The 24,301-nt window shown below is 49.7% G+C and overlaps 1 protein-coding gene across 1 annotated transcript; it reads right to left on the bottom strand.

The window, feature by feature from the left end:
- Positions 1-697: 697 nt before the first annotated feature.
- Positions 698-24,301, bottom strand: PLOD1 (procollagen-lysine,2-oxoglutarate 5-dioxygenase 1). Its single transcript, XM_034753321.1, has 19 exons — positions 24,062-24,301; positions 18,572-18,663; positions 17,697-17,830; positions 16,608-16,771; positions 15,691-15,803; positions 13,623-13,686; positions 11,039-11,136; positions 10,150-10,251; positions 9,865-9,996; positions 8,282-8,403; positions 7,643-7,747; positions 6,504-6,629; positions 5,609-5,750; positions 4,947-5,060; positions 4,539-4,604; positions 3,879-3,983; positions 3,172-3,318; positions 2,748-2,873; positions 698-2,441 (listed from the first exon to the last, which is right to left on the bottom strand). The coding sequence occupies exons 1-19, from the start codon at positions 24,141-24,143 to the stop codon at positions 2,286-2,288; spliced, it is 2,190 nt and encodes a 729-aa protein (XP_034609212.1). The 5' UTR covers positions 24,144-24,301; the 3' UTR covers positions 698-2,285.

The raw sequence follows: 24,301 nt of genomic DNA, 5'->3' as shown, positions 1-24,301 counted from the left end.
TGAACTATTTAACTGAGATCCTCTGCCACAAGAAAAGCATAGGGCATACAGTCAAAATACAGTAAACAAATGGAACGTCTGGAAATACTTCATTGTGACAAACATGTACCACAAAAATTTGACTCTTAACCCAAGCCCTGGACAAGACTGTTACTAATTAGGTATTTTTTCTTCTTTACAACATGAAAATAATTTATGAGGGTCACCATTTTCCAGAACAATATTCTAATATTTTTTAAACGTATCCGTTTTGGTAAGAATTACAGCTCCCCAGCATTGTAGCACATGAACATCTCATGAGGATGAATGCGTTTATTACAAACACCCACATGAGGGGAGAATAATTATTGTACCTTACTTCCCCCATCTGTAAAACAGCAAAGAGATTAGTCCTGGGATTTATCAAAGGTCCCATAGCAGAGCCCGGACTTGAACCCAGACTATCTGTCCTGATCTTTAACTACAAGACCACTTATCTCCTCATCATCAGGATGAAGGACAAATGATCATGTAAAGACCCATGCTTAACCATAGTAGGGAGTGACATCATTTTCCAGCATCTGCTTTACCAGTTACTGTAGATAACTTGGTGGATCCCCAGTATATCAGGGCTATGTGTTCTGTCGTTAATGATATGAAGTCTGCCTCTCCCATACAATTTAAATATACATATTAAAGAATCAAATTATTGCACACATCATTTTGTTAAGTTTTAATGTAAAACTTGCTGTTTAAAACTGTACATCATCTGTGAAATACTATGAGACCTCTATATTGATTCCAGTCAATTCCTGGGGCAGAAGAAAAAACAACAAATAAATGGGTAAATCTGTTGAATAAATACATACAACTCTTCAACATCTTACTAATGACTGGCCTGCACCAGCCATTCGTTTGGTGCAATTAACTTGATTCAGATTTTCATTAAAAATAGAAGCAAGTTTTGCGTTTTTTAGCTGATTGTTGGTGCACAGATTTCTCTCTCTTCTCTGTAGGTGTGTTTGTGGACATGCATGCACCTGGGCCCAGAAAGGAAAAGGTCAGTGTCCCCTTCTTCTGTCCTATATTTGCTAATTAAAGTCAAAACACACATCTATCTACCCCAGTCGTGGAGCAATTCCTTCCATCTGGCTGTAACTGCCTGGTATCAGAGGCAGTAGGCTCCACTACCTGGCAGTTATAAACAAATGGCAGAGTCACTCTAGAAACCCACAAAGAATTTGGTTTTAGAAGGTGGCTGTTCAAAATAACTTTTGCTGAAAATTTAGAGCTCAAGCAATATTCTAGTTTCGCAGACCTGAGGACTAAAGACTTCTATTTAATTATCAGAACAGATACAGCATGGGTGATGGCAGTACATGTTTCCCCTACACTGCCCAAGAAACATGCCTCAACCAAGATTCTTTTCTACATAGATTCTTATAATGGGCTCATCCCAGTAGAATCTTAGTCCCTTCCAGCAGTGCAATAAGCAACATGACTAACATCCAGTTCTCCACAGCCTCCCATTTCTAAGAAGCCCCTTTTACACACTCACACTCTCTCTCTCTCTCGGTGGACATATTCCCTTCCAGCTGCAGCAAGATACGGTTGGGATGACATCTTTTACCTCTTCAATCTAATCACAGAAGTCAAGTATCATCAACCAACTACGGTTTGGCTAATAGGATCCATGGGGGTTATCATCATTGCTGTTTTTAACAAGGTGATGTGCTTCCAAGTAACTTTAAAGAGGTATGGCTAAGATGAACCTTAGACTGGGGAAACTAAGTTTCATCGAATGCTACAGCTGTTAAGACTCCACTCCCTGATCCTGGAACCAGCTCCCTGATCCCACTCATGTTTGGAGCAGTGTCCAGAAAGGATTCCTAAAGTCCATTTCTCTGTAAGATGCACATAGAAACAGTCTTGCTGCTGCTTAGAGAAGGGGCTTGTGAGGAGGGGAAAGATATGTCCTGCCCCCAAAGAGCTGGATTTTCAGTCCAAGCAAGTAGTCCGGTAAGCCATCGCAGATAGTGAAGAAGTAAAGTCCAAGCACAGATGAGGATGAGTATCGGAATTGAAGGCACAAAGAATCTCTCCAAATTCTAGAACTACACTCCGACTTATTATCTGCAGTGTTAGCGGAGGCGATCTTCCAACAGTGAAGTCAAACCATCATTAAAAAAAATCAATATCCAAATAACTTCGATGGATGCCTTGGAAACTCAGCAGCGTTCCCTACTCCCACTCACAGTCAGCAGTGGGTGATGCTGGGAAAAAGGTCCTTCTCGAGTAGCATGGCTCTAAGGGTCGAGAAAGGACACTGCGATGTAACGGGTCCCTTTTGTGGTTGGAAGGCCCTCATGATAATGGGTCAGGCGACCCGGGTGCAGGAGGGTCCAACCCTTCCGAGGAGCTCGAATGGAGCAGTTGTAACGCAGAAACCGGCAGCCTCCTCCCTGCGTGAAATAAAAAGAAACAGGCATCAGCCAAGTACCAGCAGAGAAAGGATCCTTGTATTATCCCAACAGTCTCCTGATTTTCTGGACTCCCTTGTGATGGGTTGCTGGAACGTTCTACCACCGATCTCCCTCATTAGAAAATCCTGAAATTCAAACCCAGTTACTGATTGCAGTCCCCTTTGGCATCAAGGTGCCCAAGATGGAGGTGGGGATGAGCTGGGAGGTGTTCTGGGTACAGCAAAGAGGAGAAGACCCTAGACTGGTCTGGGAGACTTCCATACTGACCTTCTTGCAAGCACTTACCTCGTAATCTATCCCTACCCGGTTCAGGGCAATGTTGATGGTGAAGGTGGACGCATCATGGTGAGGCATTAAGGAGGGTTGCTCATCAGGTTTGTAACGAACGACAAAGGCCAGCTCAAACTGTGTCTGCAGGAGAGAAGAGAGGCATACACAGACAGTGCCACAGCACCCAGGGGGCATTCACTTCTAGGGGATGGTGTGTACATTGGTGTAATAGGAGTAACATACCCTTTAAATAAGGGAGAAAGGGGCATGTTCTTATTAAGAAGGATGGTGCACACCTTGATAACATACTCCAGGGTCATTTCCTCCATTATGGCACATACTTTGGTACAGTGCCCCGATGATATTGCCTCTCCGTGGCCATGATCATGAAAGACGCGGAGCACTCAAATCCCATTGACCAAAAGTGTTTGATGCCTACCTTTGTATAGTATCCTGGGTAAAATTTCTCTGTGATTGGAGCAATATAGTGCAGAAGGAACCTGTACCATTCTCTCTCATAGCCAATTTGGTTCATGTGGATGTCAATAGTTGGGACATTTTCATAACCCCCTAGTAGCCTGCTGTCCTGGAATAGAACCATAAGATTGATTGGGGACAAATATCTTAGATGATAAGTAGGAAAAACAGTTTGACGGTAACCAACAACCATAATGCTCATCTATAGGGCTTTTCAGGATTCTAACGCAGGGAAGGATCATCTACATTTTATAGAAGGGAAGTCAAGGCACAGAGAAGGTTGGAGCCCAAGTTTTCAAAAGTGGTCTACTGACTCTGGATGATCGTAGTTGTCCAACTTTACAACCCCTTGGCTCTAATCTTCAGAGGTACTGAGCACTCCAATGCTCCAGTGGACGGCAGTGGAGGTTGCAGGTACTCAGGGCCTGCGAAAACGAGGCCTAGGGGGTCGCAGACTGATTTTCTGAGTGCCCAGCGACCACTTTTGAACATTTGGGCCTAAGTCCAAGTTCACACAGTGAGTCAAGAGCAAAGCTCAGGGGTCCTGACTCCAGTGCCCTGCTTTAACCACAGGATTAAAACTCCCGCCTGCAGCAGGCTGCAGCCATGCCCAAGGACTCTGTGTAAGTGGTGGGAGCTGTCGCTTTGGAAGCTCCAACTTTTTCTTACCGTGTTATCTCCCTTGGACCACTGGCCAAAGTGCTCCATTTCCTCCACCAACTCGTCACAGGCGACGTCAGTGAATATAGGGAACCAGTAAACATCAGGGCAGGGCTGGAGAGACAGAACACACGAGAATTCAGACAAACAGAAGAATGAGACAAACACAGACAGACATCGGGGGCTCTCCAGAAGCTACATCACACATGGGGTTGGGGGAGTTCCTTAATTTTGCAGGACAGCATCACGGGGCTGTTTGTTTCAGTTTTACAAGGGGGTGGTTGGGTCTTTTAAAAAAAAAAATTACCCAACAATGTGTTATGTAATTTATGAACAGTCCCTAGTCGGACAAGAGGAAGACAAAGTCAAGAGGAGGGAGACAGGGCTCACTGGAAAAACAGCTAAAATGTTAAAGGTTGAATCCTGCCTTCAGATTCACATGCCTTGCTCCCAGTAAAATTAAGGAACCTGGACAGGTGCCTCTGAAGGAGGGATTTGTCCCAAAGAATACTTTCAAATAATGACAGATCACATTCTCTCTGAATCTGAAGTTCTTTTAGGCAGCACTGTCTCCTGTAAGCTACCTATTTCTGAGGGTGAAAGGCCTCATCATATGATAGTGACATGCCGTTCTCTCCTCCGCTGAGAGACAGGAGCAGCGTTTCTTACCGTCTCCACCAATCTCCCTTTCAGAGCTAGTGTGTAGTTTTCATGGATGTACTTTTCTTTCCAGTCCTATGGTTAGAAAAAGACAAACAAAGCGGTCACTTTTGTGGCACATGGCTAAGGATGTGGTGCCCGGGCATCACCCTCTCTCTCTCGTCACGGAAAGGGGAAGTGGAGCAGTAAACAGCAATTCACAGCATTTTCTCGGCTTTGAAGCTCCAGGGCCCAGAGGAGTTTCTGAGTGAAATGCTTTCCCAAAGCCCTGCAGTTATGCACCTAGGGAACCCCATCAGAGGGATGTCACACAGCAAAGCTTGGACCCTCCCCTTAGAGACACGGCTAGTAGTACCGTTATCTAACAGGGAAGCTAGGGGGCGTATCCCACAGTGACAAGCCTGCTCAGCCCCTCACCTCAGGATTGCTGAAGATCTCCCAGAGGTCATTGTGGAGATGAGTTGTCTGATAATTCTCCAGAGAGAGTATGTGTCCAAATTGGTGCCGGTTTGTCACGAACATGAAGACCCTCTGTAGGATGGAGGGAAACCATCAGGCTGCAACTATCTACAGTGGGAGCTGCTTCCCAGTGGCCATGACTCCATTCCCTCTGTCCACCCACCTCCCTCTCTAATCTTCACACTGGGCATCCCCTCCCCAGTGAGCCTTTATTGTTAAACCCAGACCCACCCTGGCTGCAGAGAAGACTAAACAGTCCTAGAGAGGGCCAGTGATGGAGGCAGAACCTCTGCACGTTTCATCAGCTACAGACAGAAGCAGGATAATATAGCTCACAAAGGGTCACTCAGCCTGTGGCTATGTGCATGTAGCTCCCACTGACGTCCTCCGGAGCTGCACGAGTGGATCCTAGAGTATAACTGAATTTAGTCCGTGTTTCTCAGACCACAGGAAGAGATTCCCCCGACTGCATGTGCCTCGGGAAAGGCATGTAGGCTTAGTTGATGCCAGTTCATTTCTTTCCACCTAGGTATGTACTGTTGTAATGGGTGCCCGGAAACCTGCCTGCAGAGTTGATTCATCTCCACCCTTGCTCCCTGCAGCCAGTTCCCTCTACTGACCTGATCCCGGACATTATGGCAGAAAGCCATGTCTGCATCTAGTTTGCCGCTGTGGAAGAGGTCTCCCTGGTTGAGCTGGGATCTCAGGGTGCTGCCTTTTATGACATAGATGCTGGAAATGTAGGGAACATTCCAAATCCCACTGCAAAATGGGGAGAGGGAGATTTAGACACCAAGTAGTAACAGGACAGAGCTTACAGGATCAGGCCGCAAAGGACTAAGGGCTAGATTTAATTGTGAAGGTATTTAGGGGGGAAAAAACAACAACAACAAAGCATTGCTGTTCTTTGGAATTTGGTTTGTCACAAAGTTTAAAGGGTCAGACTCAAAACCCCATAGCAACTAAACACAAGGACCTACACAAACCCAAAGAGGAACAAATCACGAATGCAAGCCGTTCCAGTAATCAGCCTTTGGACATCTACAGCACGTTCCATCCAAGCAGCACACAGCCCTTTACAAACACTATTTAAAGAAGAATGACAACCCCTCCTCCCCACCCACTGTGGGACAGTTCAGCATCACATTCTCTATCCTTAGCAGATGGAGAAAACAAGGCACCAGGAGAGATTAAGCGATTTGGCCATCCAGTGAATTAGCAACAGGGCTGGGAACAAATCCCAGGGCTCCTGACTCCAAGTTCCCTACTCTGGTCACCAGACCTTACTCCCGCTATTGCATATGGTATGTAGAGGACAGATACGTAAAACAGCTCCTGCCTGGAAGGAGAGACTTCCCTTCCTTCTTTAACCACAGTGATGGTCTGCTACTCTTGCCCCAGGATCCCAATTGGCTTTAGACTGATTTCAGGGGTACATGCTCTCTAGCCACTGTCTATTCAGCAAGCCTTGTATTTAGGGGATTCTGACTGGCAAAAGTCCCTCGCAATACTCACACCCTCCGCCCTTGAACAATATCCACGTAATCCTCCGAACGGGCATAGTACCCATCAGGACTCAGCGCACCCCAGAAATTCGACCACAGCTTTCCGAGACGGCTCACCAATGGGGCAATTACCGGCCTGCAGGCACAAGAGGGAGAGACGATTGGAGGGCAGGACGCTGCCAGGGGAGGAAAGGGAGAAGATCCCAACGAGAGTCTCCGGGTCCCGTTTTGCCTTCGCTGACACAGATGCTGTCCCCTCTTGACACCTGTGTAAGTAAGGGCAAACTGGGGCCCTAAGCTTATATCTAAATACATTCAGCAGTCAGTACCCTCTGAATGGGATCTAAGGAGTTCTAACAACTGGAGACAGAGCTGTAAATCTTTCTTCTTGAGGAGCAAGAATCATTTCAGTAACATGACTTAGGTTTCTCTGCTGTGTATCCAGCTCCCTTAGACTGAAGCCCCAGCTAAATCTCTGAGTCAGATACAGACATAACCAGGAATAGGTTCCGTTCTCTATGAAGCCCCAATGTTTGGAGGTTTTTGATGGGCCTGAAAAACTCCCTCCCTCAGATGCTCAGCTGTTGAAAGTCGGTGTAGCATCACTGAAATCAATTTACACCAGTCAAGGATCTGGCTTCTTGGATCCAACACTCATGATCTTTAGGGATGGGGAAGAAAGAACTTGGACTCTGAACCTGGATATAGATCCAGATTTTCCAATGAATCCCTCCCCTTATAATGGGCTGAAGCAAAACCTGCATCTGAATGTACCGCCTGGGATGTTTGAAACGTAAATCCAAATCCAGACCTCAACCCTGTGGCTTGGACCCACTTCTGGTTTGGAAAAAAAATGGTTCTGATTCTGGCCTCTCTGTTCCCAACAGCGTAGGCTCTGCTCCAAAGAGATAAGGGTAAAACTAGGGATGGTATACATCCAGGGCCCACTGCATCTGAATCCAATAATCCAGGGAGGGGAGTTGGATAAATGGCTCCAGTTTGGGTCCATCTCTACTGGAGAAAACCCTTAAGTTTCATTCCCAGCAATGCTCTCTCTTCTCAGCCTCTTACACATTTCCCAGGAAAGAAGGAGCTCCCTATCTACGTTCCTGACCTGAAACCTGCCCAGTAAGGATCGCTCAGACTCACTTGTTCTGTTCAATCAGGATCCGTAGAACCTTTGAGTTCTTCAGAACCACTTCGGCATCCAGGCTGAAGTAATATTCACAGTCAGGATTCTGTCTGCACAAATCCCTACAGCCAGAGAGCCCACAGGTCAGAGAGAGAACAGTGACAGGACAGCAGAGATGACCTTCACTTTGCGGTCAAGGGGGCCCTCTCTTCTGGGATGGGGATGTTTATCCTTTACAGTCTGGGTGCAGAGCCCCTGACTAGGGTTGGGGGGAAGAGAGGGTTAAAACCCCATGCCTGAGGTTGTTCTTAGCAGAGGGTTTGAGAACCCCTTTGGCAATGAGGGCATCGAAGTGTGTTTGTAATGCTGTCACCCCAGAGACGTTGCATCTAATGGGAATGCATGAGGGCACATGGAAGGAAAGGAACGGGGGAATGGTTTGGGGTGTTACACAATATACCACTGCTGCACCAGCCATTGGTCCTACAAAGCTCCAAGGCAGACATCTATGGAGGAAGCTTCTGCTGCTCTGCCCACAGAGGCCTGTTATCTTGGATGCAAGAAGCCTCTCCCTTGTGCTACTGAGCCCAGACGGAGGGTGGGGGGGACTCCAGTATCCCTATCGTCTGGCCTTTCGCACCGGCCTTTTCACTCACACGCCCATGTTCCGAGCATCAGCATTCTCCACGTGATCTTCCGGCCCAATCACTTTGACCGCGTGATATTCTTTGCCATGCTCCTTCACAAACGTGTCCACCCGAGACAGGTGATGTTGCTCCTGCACACAGAGGGAAATGACACAGAGCGAAGAGTAGGTTACATGAGCTTAACACAGGCTGTCTGGCCTCAGCTAAAGCTAGGCTTGCTGGCCGTCCAGCTCTCAAAGCTCTGGCAACACCAGAGCATGTGAGCTGCATGTACCCTCACCTCCATGTCTTTGTGGCTGGAGGTAATTGATGCACAGGCTTCTAGGAAAACAAAACATGAGTTCATAGACTCATAGACTTTAAGGTCAGAAGGGACCATTATGATCATCTGGTCTGACCCCCTGCATGCTGCAGGCCACAAAGCCGTCCCTACCCCTTCCCTTGACTCTGCTGTTGAAGTCCCCAAATCCTGTGGCTTAGAGACTTCAATTGGCAGAGAACGCTCCTGCTAGCGATCCCTGCCCCATGCTGCGGAGGAAGGCGAAAAACCTCCAGGGCCTCAGCCAATCTACCCTGGAGGAAAATTCCTTCCCGACCCCAAATATGGCGATCAGTAAAACCCCGAGCATGTAGGCAAGAGTCTCCAGCCTGACCCTTGTTAGCCATTATACTATTTACCTGCCATGGCTCGGTATTCCTTGGCTAAAATCTTGTTTTTCCATTAAACCATTCCCTCCATAAACTTATCTAACTTAATCTTAAAACCAGACAGGTCCTTCGCCCCCACCGTTTCCCTCGGAAGGCTGTTCCAATATTTCACCCCTCTGACGGTCCAAAACCTTCGTCTAATTTCAAGCCTTAACTTCCCCACGGCCAGTTTATATCCATTCGTTCTCGTGTCCACATTAGTACTGAGCTGGAATAATTCCTCTCCCTCCTTGGTATTTATCCCTCTGATATATTTAAAGAGAGCAATCATATCCCCCCTCAGCCTTCGTTTTGTCAGACTAAACAACCCGAGCTCCTCTAGTCTCCTTTCATACGACAGGTTTTCCATGCCTCTGATCATCCTAGTGGCCCTTCTCTGTACCTGTCTTCCGGTCCTGGCAGTCTGGGGAAGTTGCAAAGACTTCTGGGATATGGGAGGATATGACAGAACAAGGAGTAATGGTCTCAAGTTGCAGTGGGAGAGGTTTAGGTTGGATATTAGGAAAAACTTTTTCACTAGGAGGGTGGTGAAGCACTGGAATGGGTTACCTAGGGAGGTAGTGGAATCTCCTTCCTTAGAGGTTTTTAAGGTCAGGCTTGACAAAGCCCCGGCTGGGATGATTTAGTTGGGGATTGGGCCTGCTTTGAGCAGGGGGTTGGACTAGATGACCTCCTGAGGTCCCTTCCAACCCTGATATTCTATGATTCTAGGAGGCAAGCCATCCCTCACATGGCAAAACAAAGGGACAAGGTTGGTGCGGTAGTATCCGTTATTGTTGGCCCAATAAAAGATATGACCTCATCCACCTTGTCTCTCTAGCATCGTGGAACGAACACGGCTACAAAAACACTGCATAAGACAATCCAAGGCAGATGTTCCTTACATGGTTGTGGATGAAGAGCTGAGTGCGGTTCTTTGGGTACTGGAGGTTCTGAAGCCTCAGGAAGAACTGGGAGAGAAATGGAGTGGGCTGCTCGATGAAAATTCCAATCAGAACCAACGGCAACACATCATCCTGCATTTGACAAGAGGGTGAGAAGCATGAGGGCTGCTCTCCGGCTCCAGAAACCTGGCTACCCCCTCACCATCTCCAAGGTAACCCAAAAACACAATGTATTCTGTGGTTAGCACTAGGCCTCTGCCACTCTAACTATGCATCAACCCTTACCTTGAACCCTGTGAGACTTCTCAGGCCTTCATCACACACAGTGCAGCCTGTCTCGAATGTCCAGGCCCGAGGAATATAGTTTCCCAGGTAGTTCAGCTGCAGCTGCAAAGAGAAATCCCCCAAGTGCTTAATTACAAGGCAGGAGAAAATCTCAATCCGGTTCCATCACCAGCCTCATCTTCCTTCTCTCCCTGGGAGAAGGGGAATGGAATAGGATGCAAATCTGTGGGTCTGATTTCCTACGGTGGAGGATACTGATGTGCTGGGATAATGCGAAGGGTGAGAGCACTTTTCAGTCTCCATGGCCCGGTCAGTCCTTGGCGTCTAGGTGCAGAGACTGGCAAGAAGGGGACCAAGGGTGGCAATTATTGTGATGTGAATACCTGTCCACCAGCTCATTGCACATGTAACCCGACAGACCACAGTCATGGGGATCGAACCTGGGATCTTTGAAGCTTAGTGCATAAGCCTCTACGACATGAGCTAAAAGCCAATTGGCTGTTAGCTAAGGCTATACAGCAAAGTCATTAATCTCTCTCTCTCTAAGTGGTCTCGGTGCCACTAGGTCGGACAGAACACCACACCCAGAAGGTGTGTGGGTTACACACGCTGGCCAGTCATTCCTCAGGTGGGGACGCTTTCAGTCACTGCTGATCTTGGTCTTGATTTGACCCAGTGACCAAGAAGTAAAGAGCTCCGCATCTTGCTGTCATAGCAGGGGGCCATTCAATCCCCCCATCTGTGAATTTATGCGGGAAGAAGTCAGCGCGTGAGGGATGGATGCCTGATTTCCCAGCATTCCCTGGGCAAGTGCTTCACCACCTCAAGCCTAAAGAGGTTATTTGCCTTGGTTTCATACCCAACCTCCTCTTTCAAGGCTCCTGCTTACCTTGGTGGGTCCATTGCCGTGGATCAGGACTGGGAGGGTGTCGTACTCTACGTTTCTTGCTCTCACGCGTGCATTTTCAAACTTCAGAACCACCTCATCTAGAAATCACATCACAGCAATGTTATCTGCAGGAGGCTTTAGGAGCAATTTGGCCACACAATGCCCTAGCCATCCCACACAAGCAATCCCTGGGAAGCCGGGAGAGTGGGGCTGGATAACCATCTATCATATTTGTGGGGCTCAGACAATCCACGGAGGGAGAGGAATTGTTTAGGGTGGCCCAAAGGGGTAGAATTAGGAGTGATGAAATGGAACTTGAGAAAGGACAGGATCAGGGAAGGCTTTGAAGAGTGAAATCTATTAAGCCAGGGGTGGGCAAACTACGGCCCGTGAGCCGTTTTAAGCCAGCCCGCGAGTTCCCGCTGGGGAGCTGGGTTGGGGGGGCCGCACCACACAGCTCCCGGAAGCTGCCATGGCTCCGCTCCGAGGGTCAGGGACCGCTCCACGCCTAGGAGCCGGAGAAGGGACATGCCACTGCTTCCGGGAGCCGCTTGAGGTAAGCGCCACTCGGAGCCTGCACCCCTGAGCCTCTCTCCATGCTCCAACCCCCTGCCCCAGTCCTGATCTCCCTCCCGCTCTCCAAACCCCTTGATCCCAGCATGGCGCACCCTCCTGCATCCCAAATCTCTCAGCCCCACCCCAGAGCTCACACCCCCAGCTGGAACCTGCACTCCTTCCTGCACCCCTGCCCCAATTTTGTGAGCATTCATGACCCGCCGTACTATTTCTATTCCCCGATGTGGCCCTCGGGCCAAAAAGTTTGCCCACCCCTGTATTAAGCTGTAGGGCAGTCTCCCATGGAGAATTGGTAAAGCCTCACTGATTGCATCCTTTAAATCAAGACTAGGCAAAGAATATGTGGTGAGGAACAATTCTGCACCAGCAAGGGGGTGGGGAGAATCCAGACAAAAGCAGCTTTTCCACCTCTGAATTCTGTGCTCCTCTATGTCTGTCTGTCTGTCTGGCACATCCCCAGATGGCATTATACAGTGACTGCAGAGTGACCAGCCAAGGGCTCTGTGTAACTCAGCTATCCAAAAAGGGCTAAAGTTCAGGCACAAAGTCCAATCACCCACAGTAACAAGGGCCCTCACCCCTGCACCGCCCCCTGGTGGCCCAGTGCAGTGTCGCCATCGCATCTCTGCCTCACTTTCCCCAAATGAGGGTTTTAATAAGTTCACTGACGCTTGTATCTTGAACAGTGCCTCTTCAGGGGTCTAGCTTGTTCAACCCCAAAGGCGGAACATCACACAAAAATGCCTCCCCCTCAGAGTCTCTAGTGGGAGGAAGGAGGGCCTGAGTCAACCTTAGTCTGTCAACTCTCGTGATGTCCAAAGCCCTTTACTGGTGAGGCCTTCGTGACCTGGAACCCTCTTCTGGAGTCAGGGGCCTCCTGTGTCTAGCAGCAGAAGGGTCCCTTTTCCTGGGTCAAGGTCTCCCCACAGAGGCCAAACCACAAAACCTCTTCCTCATGACATCATATAATTCCTCTCATCTAGGGTTCCTGCTGTTGCCTGGTGGAATCTTTCATGGGAGCCAGGCTTCTCTGAGACTTAGCATTCACAGGCCCTTCCTTCTGGCCACTCTCCCACTCAGGAGCATTCTCCCCGGGTTTCCTTTGCTGGTGAGCCCCTCTCACCAGGTTCCCCCAGGAAGCCCTCTATGTAGATATTTTCTCTTCCTGCAGTCTGGGAACTCTTCCTCTCCCTCAGGGCCCTGTTCATCCAGCCCTGTCCTGCTGGGAGCAGCGTCCTTTTATCTCACTGAGGTGCCTCCCTGTCTAATTGATTGCCTCTCCCTAACTCAATGAGTGACCTAGTCCCAGGTGAACCTGAGCTGCCTCACTCAGCCATCAGAGATAGGCTGGGCTCCTGACCCCTCCACAGGGCCAGCTACTCTCTGACTCCCACCCTTACCAAGATAAGAATGGGACCCCAAAGTCCCCCCCCAATGATAACTACCTAGCTAATTAAAATAAGGGGAAGGGGAGAAGAGATAAACTAAAATAAATACCTATATTTCTCCGCTCCGGGAGAACAAGTGGATAAAACTTTCCAAGGGTGGAATAACCGACTGGCCAAAAGCACGGTACAGGTGAGTGAGTGCTCGCACATGGCCCCTGAATGCATCTCATCAGCTCCCCACCTTTCAGGCCATTCAATCCAATGTACTGAACCAAGAAGGCAGGCAGGTGGCCCTTGCCCTGGGCTGTGTGTTGCTAGCTCCCTACCAGTTTCACTCCCCAAAGCTAGTGTACTTTGACATGTGTGGGGATCAAAGTGGAAAGGAGGTGTGGTACAGAAAACCCGACCTGCAGGCCTAACTGTGGATCTGGCATTGCAGTGAGAACCAGGCTGGGGATTGCAAATCAATTCCAGGCGTCTGGGCAGAGGTTTTTAAACAGAAACCTGCTCCGGGGATGGATTCTGGCCTTCAACCACGTCAGCCTCAGTGGGACTGTTTCTAGCTGCTCTGCACTCTGCAAGGAGGAATAAGCTCTCTCTCCCCCTTCCCCACATCTCACCTAATGCTCCATTCAGGTTCTGGAAGATCCGGCATCTCTGATCCAAAGTGATGTTGATATTTTCCTTTAAAAGAATGAAATAAAGAACCTCATTTAGAACACACCAAGGCATACGCTCTGCAAACAGATGGGTCATGCCAGCCCTCCCACTGCCCCTCTATTCATTGCAGAAAACACTATGAAACCAGCCTCCCTTGTTTCTCAAACCCTCCATGGATTTGCTTCAACCTCCCTCACGGATCTAGGCCCAGGTCCTTAGCTGCTGTAAATCAGTTTAACACCATTAACTTCAACCCCCTAGGAGCCCTGAACCTGCTCCCTGGTCCCTCCACTCATCACCACAGGTTTCATCTCTGCCCCTTCACCCAGTCTCACCACTGCCAATGCAAGAACCTGCTCCACTCTATCTTCTGATCTCTAGACTAGCCTCCTCCACCTGCAGCAGATGCTCCGTCTCTTTTCAGATCTCCTATGAAAATAACAACTCTCCTTGCCTACGTTTCTTCATGCTTCCCACCCTGGGCTATTGTTGCTCTATGTCACTCATTTTAAAATATAGTTTGTGTGAAAGACCATGTGCTCAATGAAGATGTATTGTATCATTCTGATACTAACATGTCCCACAGGCTCCAAAACCTTAAATAATCCCAGTGATCCCCCGTCCCACCTGAACTTTAGCAGTTCTCCCTTTGCTGAAACACCACCACCACCACCTAGCTCTTACATGGCGCTTTTCAGTGTTAGATCTCAAAGCGCTCTCCAGAGGAGGTCAGTTTCACTATCCCCATTTTACAGAATACGGTTTTTATATTGCACTAGGCAAAACCAGATAACACGAACTGCTTATAGCTTCCCAAGGCACGAAAAGACGACAAATAACAGCACACGGATGGAAATATGCCGGCCTGCCTGTACAACAGCATATGAACCACGTGTCATGAACCACAGCCAGGAGCGCAGGTTTGGCAAACAGTTCTTTTGTGGTCAGTCTCCAGCTTCTATCTATCTTCCAGTGACAGGGTTGTGCTTGTCTCAAGTGCTGCTCATGTTAGCAGTGTTAAACCACAACTTAGCAATGGTTTAAGACTGGGTGGCAGATGTTGTATTTATACCAGGCGGCTTCAAACCATGGTACATTGGATTTCATCAGAATCCCACTCAAACCTAGGTCTGACTTAACAATTCACTGCCCCTCCAAGCGTCACCTAAGATACATTAGAATAACTCTCAGAGGGGGAGAATGGATGTAACAGTATCTGGATTTTGAAAGCCCTGTCAATAGAACTATTCAACTCTGGTCTGGCTTTGCGCCAGGACTTTAGCTGAGATCATTAAAGAGAAACTATCATGGTAAAAGTTATGGGCCGGATTCAGACCTGGGGATAAGTACGTGCAACTTTACTGGCTTCTCCCGGCTTTTTGCAAATAGCGGACTTCGCTTTCGCTTTTCTTTATCGTCACAAGTTTCACTTCCTGGTTCCTATGCTCTTGCACAATCCTGCAATATTTGGGTCACAAACACTCTAGGAGAATGTTTCCTTGTTCAAAGATAATGAGCCTTTTTAAATGTGATGACGCCATTGCCGTTGGTATTAAGTGACATGAAACCTTGTTTTAAAAACTCCTGCCATCTGGGTCAAATCTGATGGGGCAGTGACCCTTTCAAGACAAAAATTGCAAGGACGGTACAGTGGGGGTGTGTGTGTGCAAGGGGGCACATCTGCCTGAATAAAATGGGTCACTGTACACATAAGTGAACATTTACATGTGCCAGTACCAGTGCCAGTGTAATCCTTATTGGGGCAAGAAAGAGACACCTAGGGAGACATCCTAAGAAGAAGGGGAAAAAACAGGAAAATACTGCTGGGGTGATAGGCTCCTAAGTGGTCAACCTCCTTTACGGCCAGCTGGGACGCTGCACGGGGGCTGGGGGATGCCACACCAGTAAGTCTGGAAATGAAAAACACACTGCATGCCCCAGAAAAGGGTTCAGGCTACCAGGGATCACTGGCACTGGCCAGATGCGGCACCCAATCCCTCCTAAACTGCATCGCCTACTCACACGTACCCTTTTTTCCGGATCCAAGAAGATATTGGTGTAAAAGAGCTGGTCGCTATCATTGTCAAGTCCTTTCCAATCCTCCACAAGCTTGTTTAAATTAGGAGCGTAACCTATGAAACCTGCGGGAACAAGGCAAAGGGGGAAGAGAGCCAGCCTCTCAATCCAGCCAGCCTGGAAGGGAACATTCTCAGGGACTCAGACATGTGGACAATGTCTCAGTCCCTTCTTCAAGGGGACATATACACTGTCTCAGTGCCCCCCTGCAACACAGCACAGATACACAGTTTCAATCTCTCTGCAAAAGCCTGCGTGCATACTCACTCTCCCCTGCCATGGGTCATCAGTGGGGATAGAACCCTTAATCTTCAACACCCGAAGCGCAGGCTGCTGTAACCTGAGCGAAAGGAGTATCCCCCGAGCTAAGAGTAAGTTGCAGGGTCTTATCATAGAATATCAGGGTTGGAAGGGACCTCAGGAGGTCATCTAGTCCAACCCCCTGCTCAAAGCAGGACCAATCCCCAACTAAATCATCCCAGCCAGGGCTTTGTCAAGCCTGACCTTAAAAACCTCCAAGGAAGGAGATTCCACCACCTCCCTAGGCAACCCATTCCAGGGCTTCACCACCCTCCTAGTGAAAAAGGTTTTCCTAATGTCCAACCTAAACCTCCCCCACTGCAACTTGAGACCATTACTCCTTGTTCTGTTAGGATCTTGAGGATACTCCTTATCCTCTAAATGGGCTGCAGTCAGTGGCGGGAGACATATTTGCAAGTGCCTAGCTTATGTGCTATGCATGTGTACACACACGGTGTCAATTCCCCTCTAATTGCACAGCACTTTTCTGCCGCCCCCACCACTCCATCTTCTCCAAGAGCCCTGTCTCCCGGAAACACAAAGCTGGGAGACGCTGACCTGTCTCTTACCTCCAGAACCCAGGAAACGCTTGCCATCTTGCACCGGAGGGTACTTGGCTTCCAGCCTCCGGTCAGGGTAGATAAAGGTCTCTGCTGAGAAAACCACCTTGCTCTTGGCCTGTTTGAACTTCTTCAGCAGTTCTGCAGGGCCCGATGCAAAAAGCACATCATAGCTACAGGAGCAGCAGAGCACGGCAGAAAAGAGAACAGAACAGGTCAGGAAGAAAAGAGTGTGAGAAACAGAAGATTCTCTAGGAATCCGTTTCTTTTAACCGTGTGCTACAGCATTACAATCCCTGCAGGCATTACAGGCCTCAGTATGGTCCAATAATAGCCCGATGGAATCCCAACACCGGAGGTTTTAAGACCACGTTGGACAAACCCCGGTCAGGGATGGTCTAGGTTTACTTCGCCCTGCCTCAGTGCAGGGGGCTGGCCTCGATGACTTCTCAAGGTCCCTTCCCGTCCTATTTTTCTATGGTTCTGTGAATACTCGTCGAGCGGGATATGGTACTAGTTCCAAACTAACCTCCTGTGGGTCAATAACATGCTGAGCTTGCAGGTGGATTGTTCCTTATCCCTTAACACTCAGGGGATTTGCCTCTACAGAGCTTCCCCTCCACGTCCTCAGAGCCTGCGGCACTCGCTGGTATCCCAGACCTGTCCATTGTGGGTGCTGGGACGCCAACTCTGGCATCTGTCAGCCCACTCTTTTATTTCTCTTCACCGCAGACTAGTTCCTAGCCCCCAAGCTGCTGCTCGCCGGGCTCTCTGCCTCTCCTCGCCAAGCAGACAATTCCACTGGGAAAGGCCAGGCCAGAATGGCAGACTAGCTCACTGATCCCTTGGAGGCCAAATTCAGTCTGACGTAAGCAGGGGTAACTCTATCATCCTTACACAAGAGTTGGATTTGGTCCACTGCAGTCAGAGCTTCCCAGCTGGCACTGATGCATTTAACATTTGCAGTCAGCCTGGTGCAGGGAATCCCAGCAGGCAGGAATTCATCTTCCCCAACCAACGTCCTTCAGCGTTAATCACCCCCTGTTAAGAACCTGCCTCTCGGCTCAACTCATGGCAAATCCCTTCGGCCCCATTTACCTTTCTGTGACGAGGATGATCAAGTCCTCCTTATCCGCATACTCCTTCAAAGCTGACTTCAAGAGACGGACCTTCTGCCCACCTCCTGCTGCCTCCTTGCCCTCACCACGCCACTCCTCATCCAGCCCCAGCACCTAAAGGGGGACAGGGTATCTTTTAACAAGGGGTTCACGCTACACAGTCAACAGCTTGTTTCCCCAGCATGAGTCACTGTAAGAAATGGGGTAGGAGGACCAGCTGCCAGAGAAACTCACAGCTACTTCACTGCTGGCCTCCAGTTAGACTTTTGGCAAGGAGCAATGGTGCAGGGGCGCTGGCTGAGGAGCAACTCAGTTACACCCGTCCTGACCTTTCCCAGTGCAACTCACTGTGGGCAAGGGTGTAAGGACACTTGCTCTGGTGGACACGCAGCTACTGCTGTGCCATCCTCTGCCACTGAGCGTCCCCAGGAGAAATGGTGCGGGAGAGCTGGCGGCGATGAGCTTTCACGGGGAGTCTCTCTGTAGGGAATGCTCAGGGACAGGGGCTGGCTCGCCGTAGCGGTTTTTGAGTCACTGCGGCGGGATGCTGCGTCACAGCAGCGTGGCTTGACGCCACCATGAAAGCTTTCTGATGGAAACGTTGTGTTGGGGCGGGTCCCTCTGGAGCAGCTCCCGAGGATCTCCCCTCAGCCCACCTATGGGAATGAGGAAGGAAAGCCTGGTGTACAGCAGCTCACCGTCCCAGCCTCTGTCAGCCAGAGCTGTCCCCGGGAATGCCCTCCCTAGGTGAGTTGTCTATGATCCCTGAGAGGACATGCCCCCGGCCTCCTCCCTCTCAGGATAACCATCTCAGAGTTCCCCTTTCACTGTGCACCAGAGGCTGCAGGACTTCACCTGGACTTTGTAGTTGAAGAACTGGGCTGATCTTTTGAAGCGTTTGAATCCCTCAGTCTCCTGGGTGGCCACAGTAAGAACCAGCAGGTTTTCTGTCGGCAGGAGAAAGCACAAGGTAAAGAGAGACGTTCGGCCCTTATCTGTTTCACAGTTTAACAATCCACCTTCAAACAGAAGCTTTGCTATTAGAAACAGGGTCAAGGTGGGGACTGACAGCCTGAAGGCCCCAACTGACTTCATGAAGGTAGTAGTGTGGGGAAAGTTGAGGCACAGAGGGGACATCTACACTGCAGCTGGGAGCGAGCCTCTCGCCCAGGTAGACAGACTCGCTCTAGCCGGACTCGAGCTAAAAAAATAGCAGTGTGGATGCTGAGACTCGGGCTCTGACCCCCTAGGCTTGAGAGCCCAAGCGGCTACGTCCACACTGCTTGTTTTAGCAGGCTACCTCAAGCCCCACTGTCGACCTGGCTTGGGAGGCTTGGTCCAAGCTGCCATGTAGACGTACCCCCCAAGAAGTTAAGTGACTTTCCCAAGGCCACATGGCAAGCCAGCCACAGATGCAGGAATAGAAACTGACAGAGTCCTGATGTCTTCTTCACTAACCACCCAGTCTGACTGCCTCCACACAGCCTCTGCTTTTCATTGCGACAACATAGTCCTATGAAGCACAGACTAAAGCAACGTCTGACTTGAACATAGGGTCAAATGTTTGCAATAGCAAAGTCATGCTCCACTGCGGACTCTCATCTCCTAAGTTTGGACCAAATTCTGCATGCCCTACTCTACTGATTTCAATGTGGGTGGTGTGCTTCTGTCCCTGGGAAAAGATGGCTCCTAAAAAACGGTCAGGATTTGATTCACAGCCTGGAGTCCACTGGTGGAAGCCGGGCTGCAGGCCAGCAATGGTGGAAAGCCATTCTGGAGGTGCACCACGACAACGCAAGATGCCCACCCACAGCACTGCTCCGCTGGAGCAGCCAGCCAGCGTAGCCCCTGATACAACAAGTGATACAAACATTGAATCTATCTCCCCTTGTAAGTATTCTCACACTTCTTATCAAACTGTCTGTACTGGGCTAGCTTGATTATCACTTTAAAAGTTTTTTTTCTCTTAATTAATTGGCCTCTCAGAGTTGGTAAGACAACTCCCACCTGTTTATGCTCTCTGTATGTGTGTATATATATCTCCTCAATATATGTTCCATTCTATATGCATCCGAAGAAGTGGGCTGTAGTCCACGAAAGCTTATGCTCTAATAAATTTGTTAGTCTCTAAGGTGCCACAAGTACTCCTGTTCTTATCAATGAAAGTGTGTACTTGAAAATCATCCACTTAGTTTAAGTGCTTCCCTGCAGCATTGCTCTCTCTCTCCAGTCAGCATTTACACCGACGTAAGGAACTGCAGCATTTGGCCAGGTAGCTGTTATTTTTTTCTTGGAAGCGCCTCTGATTTTCTATTGTGTTCTGGATCTGTATTCCAGATGTCTACTATATATAATGTGGATTTATTCTGTCACAGTCTCCATCCAACATTCTCTCCCTACTGCTCTTGATTTTTTTGGTTTCCAGTTTCTTAAAATATGAGGCCAAATTCTGAAGTACTTTTTCAGTTTTTGCACATCCTTATGCCGGCAAAACTCCCATTGACTTTGATAAGAGCTTTGTCTAAGTAAAAATGGAGTAAAACTTTTAGGATTGGACCCAGGATTTCTTTGATGTAACTGAATGCTCTACTTTTTGGCAGGTCTTCATGTTAACACTTTCACCTGGCTAGGAATGTGCATGGGTCCTGGCAGCAGTGTTTAAACAGGATCCCATGCCATTTGAATGGAACATTGGAAAATTCCAAGAATAACTGATTCCACTGGAGGAGCATTTTCTTGGATCTAGCAGGCTTATCCAGTGACACTGGAGGAGTGAATTTCCTAATGGATGTACCTGATGTGCCTTCCCAATGCATCCGGATCGATTTCCTGGGCACACAGAGCCCGATGCCTCTGGATGCATGAGAAAAGCAGGATCTCTGGATGGATCTGGTAGACCACTGAGCATAAAACGGCTTTAGCCGGGATGGGCAGGGACGGTGTCCCTAACCTCTGTTTGCCAGAGGCTGGGAATGGGCGATGGGATGGATCACTTGATGATTACCTGTTCTGTTCATTCCCTCTGGGGCACCTGACATTGGCCACTGTCGGAAGACCGGATACTGGGCTAAATGGACCTTTGGTCTGACCCAGTATGGCCGTTCTTATGTTCTTATGAAAATGGTGAAGGGCTGATACTAACCCATAGCAATTATCTGTCGGAGTCCTTGGGATATGGATGAAACTATAGTACAGTTGCAGAGAGAGATCTGGGGCAGGGGGAGCGAGGATAGAGGTAAGTTTGGGATTCCTAGCTGAAGGAGAGAAGGGGTTTTAACCAGAAGTCCATGAGATCCTTTATTCCCACCAGAACAATATGAAGAGAGATTACAGGTCAATAAGAGACCACCAAGTTGGATTTAAGCATATTTTGTTAGAGAGAAGCTGAGTGAGATAATATCTTTCATTGAACCATCTTCCATTGGTGAAAGATACAAGCTTTCGAGCTCCACAGTGCCCTTCTGGGCTATTTGTTAGTCATTTAGGTACCACAGTGTTGAGCATGAGCCAGATGGATGGCCAGACCGATGGACAAAGCTATAGAGGAATTTGAATGATGTTTTTAAACTCAGTTATTTAGCCAGCATAGTTAGGGCCCTAATTACACTCCTGCTTTGTTTGTTCTGTGGAGTCAGAAGATGTAAACAGCGTAGGAAAGTATGCAGTCCCCCAGGGACTACGCTAAAGCCGGCAAGTCTCCAGTCATGGGACAGCGTGCAGAGCACCAGGACAGCCTCCTGTGCTAGGGAGCCAGGAGCTCGGGCTTTCCTAGAAAATGGGAATCAGCCTGCTGGTGAGAAGGGATGCAAATGTGGAATATCAGGCCGGGGGCTGGAAGAGAGACTTTAAATTCCAGCCCCTGCTGTGAGAGCGGAAGACGTAAATTAACTGAATAATTTACAGGAGCCCACTATTGGGCAGTTATTCCAGCCTGAATTCTCTCCAAGGACCGAGGATCTCAAACCAAACAAGGCAGGAATTCATTTTCACGCCACCTTCCAAAGACAGTCAGCAAACTGTTCACACTCATCTTATGTGACTTCCAGAGTTTTCCTGCACCAGATGGCCACTCTGCTGGGAGTGCGAGAGGCTCCAGCGGATGGCTGAGGAAGAGGTGTCATATTTCGGAGATAGAAAAAGACCGCACTGTGCAGCATATAAATTAATTAGAGCGAGAAAAAGCCAGTGCAGAGCTTCAGTCCTCCCCACCCAGACTCTGGCCCGAATTCCTCAATAAAGATTCCCCTTAATTACTGATCTGGAGGGGAGGAACAACTTTGAGAGATGCTAGCTAGGCTTCACTTCTGTGCCAAGAGACCTCTAGCTGCAGAGAGAGCTTTCCACCCACGAGGCATTCTTTCAGCCCAGTCCTGGAAGTCTTAAGGCTGAGCTATGCGGCCTCCAGCCACCTTCCCCTTTTACTCTTTTCTTTCTTCCTCAAAGTCACTGCTGTAAGTGAATGGTCACTTCCTACGCTGCAGTAATAATCCTTCTTTTTCCTTCCTTTTTGCTCTATAACCGGCAAAGCCCTTTGCTGGGTTCCCCGAACGCTCTTCTCTTTCTCCACTTCACCATTTCAAATCCTAGCTCCCCTCTCCAGACATAAATCACACAGGGCCAGATCCCCAGCTGGAAATCACTGGAACGGTGCCAGTTTACACCATCATTCGAAAGCCCTTGTGAGCAGGGTAACAGATGTTCGGTATCTCGTGGAAGCATTTAAAAGCAGATTTAGTTTTTCACATCTTCTGTCCCACATTACAGAAGCACTGACTCCTTTCTGCCAAGCAGGGTCATCCAGACTCAGCGACGCTGAGGGCCACTCGGACAACCAGAAACCTGAGAAGTTACAGTTAATTGTATAACCACAGGGTACAGAAGCAGTATGGATCAGCAGATCAGGCACTTGACTTAGGGCAGGTCTTCACTACGGGAGGGTCGATTTAAGATACGCAAATTCAGCTACGCGAATAGCGTAGCTGAATTCGACGTATCAGAGCCGACTTACCCCGCTGTGAGGATGGCGGCAAAATCGACCTCCGCGGCTCCCCGTCGACGGCGCTTCCTCCCATCTCCACTGGTGGAGTAAGAGCGTCGATTCGGGGATCGATTGTCGCGTCCCGATGAGACGCGATAATTCGATCCCCAAGAGATCGATTTCTACCCGCCGATTCAGGCGGGTAGTGTAGACCTAGCCTTAGATTCAGGAGACTTCGGTTCTACCTCCCACTGACCTGCTCTGTGACATTAGCATAGCACTTCACTCTCTGGGCCTCCATTTTCCCATCTGTACAATGGATATATGATGCTTACCAACCTTTCTAAAACACTTGGAGCACTGTGGTGAAAAGAGCTGTGTAAGCAAAGTATCGTCACAGAGACACAACTTTTAGATCAATAAATGCAAACAGCCATACTACCAGGGTGGACTTAAACGTTTCTCCACATAAATAGTTAGGATCTGCTTGCTGGAGGAATTCGGCAGCAATAGACTATGGCTACACTACGCAGCTTTTAGCGACACGGCTGTGCCGTTACAGCCATGCCGCTAAAAGCCGCACAGTGTAGCTGCTGTTTGTCAGCAGGAGAGAGTTTTCCTGCTGACAAAAAACTTCCATCCCCCACAAGCAGCAGCGGCTTTGTCAGCGGGAGAGCGCTCCTGAAGCTCATGTTACTCATTCTGTGCTGTGAAACAGGCAGTGCCCAGGTCTCTCTAGGCAGGGGACACCAACCTGGGCTGGCAGGTCCCAGGTCTCTCTGGGAAGGGGGCACCGGCCCGCGCTGGCGGTGCCCAGACCTCTCTGGGCAGGGGACACCGGCCCGAGCTGGTAGTGCCCAGAACTCACGGGGCAGGGGACTCGGGCCTGGGCTGGCAGAGCCCAGATCTCTGGGGGCACGGGACACCAGCCCGGGCTGGCGGTGGCCATGTCTCTCTGGGCAGGGGGTGCCGGCCCAGGCTGATGGTGCCCAGACTTCTCTGGGCAGGGGACACGGCCCCAGGCTGGCGGTGCCCAGACCTTTCTGGGCAGGGTACACGGGCCCAGGCTGGCAATGCCCAGGTCTCTCTGGGCAGGGGACATGGGTCCAGGCTGGCGGTGCCCAGATCTCTCTGGGCGGGGGACGCCGGCTTGGGCTGGCGGTGCCCAGATCTCTCTGGGCGGGGGACGCCGGCTTGGGCTGGCGGTGCCCAAATCTCTCTGGGCAGGGGACACGGGCCCGGGCTGGCGGTGCCCAAATCTCTCTGGGCAGGGGACACAGGCTCGGGCTGGCGGTGCCCAGATCTCTCTGGGCAGGGGACACGGGCCCGGGCTGGCGGTGCCCGGGAGCTCAGAGCCCCCTTCTTACCCTCCTGCTTGGACCCGCAGCTCCCCTCCGCGGCCAGCAGCGTGAGGACCAGCCCGGGCAGCAGGAGCAGTTGGGGCAGCATGGGGGCGACTTCTGGCGGTTCCTGGGCTCCCCGAGTCCGGCTCCAGCCGCGGTGCTGCCTGCAGACCCGACCCAGCCCTGTGCACCGGGGAGCGGGACAAAGCAGCCACCCACCCCCGTCCAACTCCCGGCGCTGCGCGGCTCTCGCTGCCACGCACT

The sequence above is a fragment of the Trachemys scripta genome, chromosome 19 (assembly GCF_013100865.1).
Source record: "Trachemys scripta elegans isolate TJP31775 chromosome 19, CAS_Tse_1.0, whole genome shotgun sequence".
In the NCBI taxonomy this organism is placed as follows: Eukaryota; Metazoa; Chordata; order Testudines; family Emydidae; genus Trachemys; species Trachemys scripta.
Note: the sequence above shows the minus strand (reverse complement) of the source record. Positions and strands in the feature narration are given on the sequence as shown.

Excerpts from the sequence above, each read along its gene's own strand:
- PLOD1 (XM_034753321.1), bottom strand. The coding sequence starts at position 24,143 with ATGCTGCCCCAACTGCTCCTGCTGCCCGGGCTGGTCCTCACGCTGCTG. Across the intron at positions 8,404-9,864 it reads AGCTCTTCATCCACAACCAT|GAGCAACATCACCTGTCTCG; the intron begins GTAAGGAACATC and ends CTCTGTGTGCAG. Across the intron at positions 5,751-6,503 it reads ATTGTTCAAGGGCGGAGGGT|TGGGATTTGGAATGTTCCCT; the intron begins GTGAGTATTGCG and ends CCCATTTTGCAG.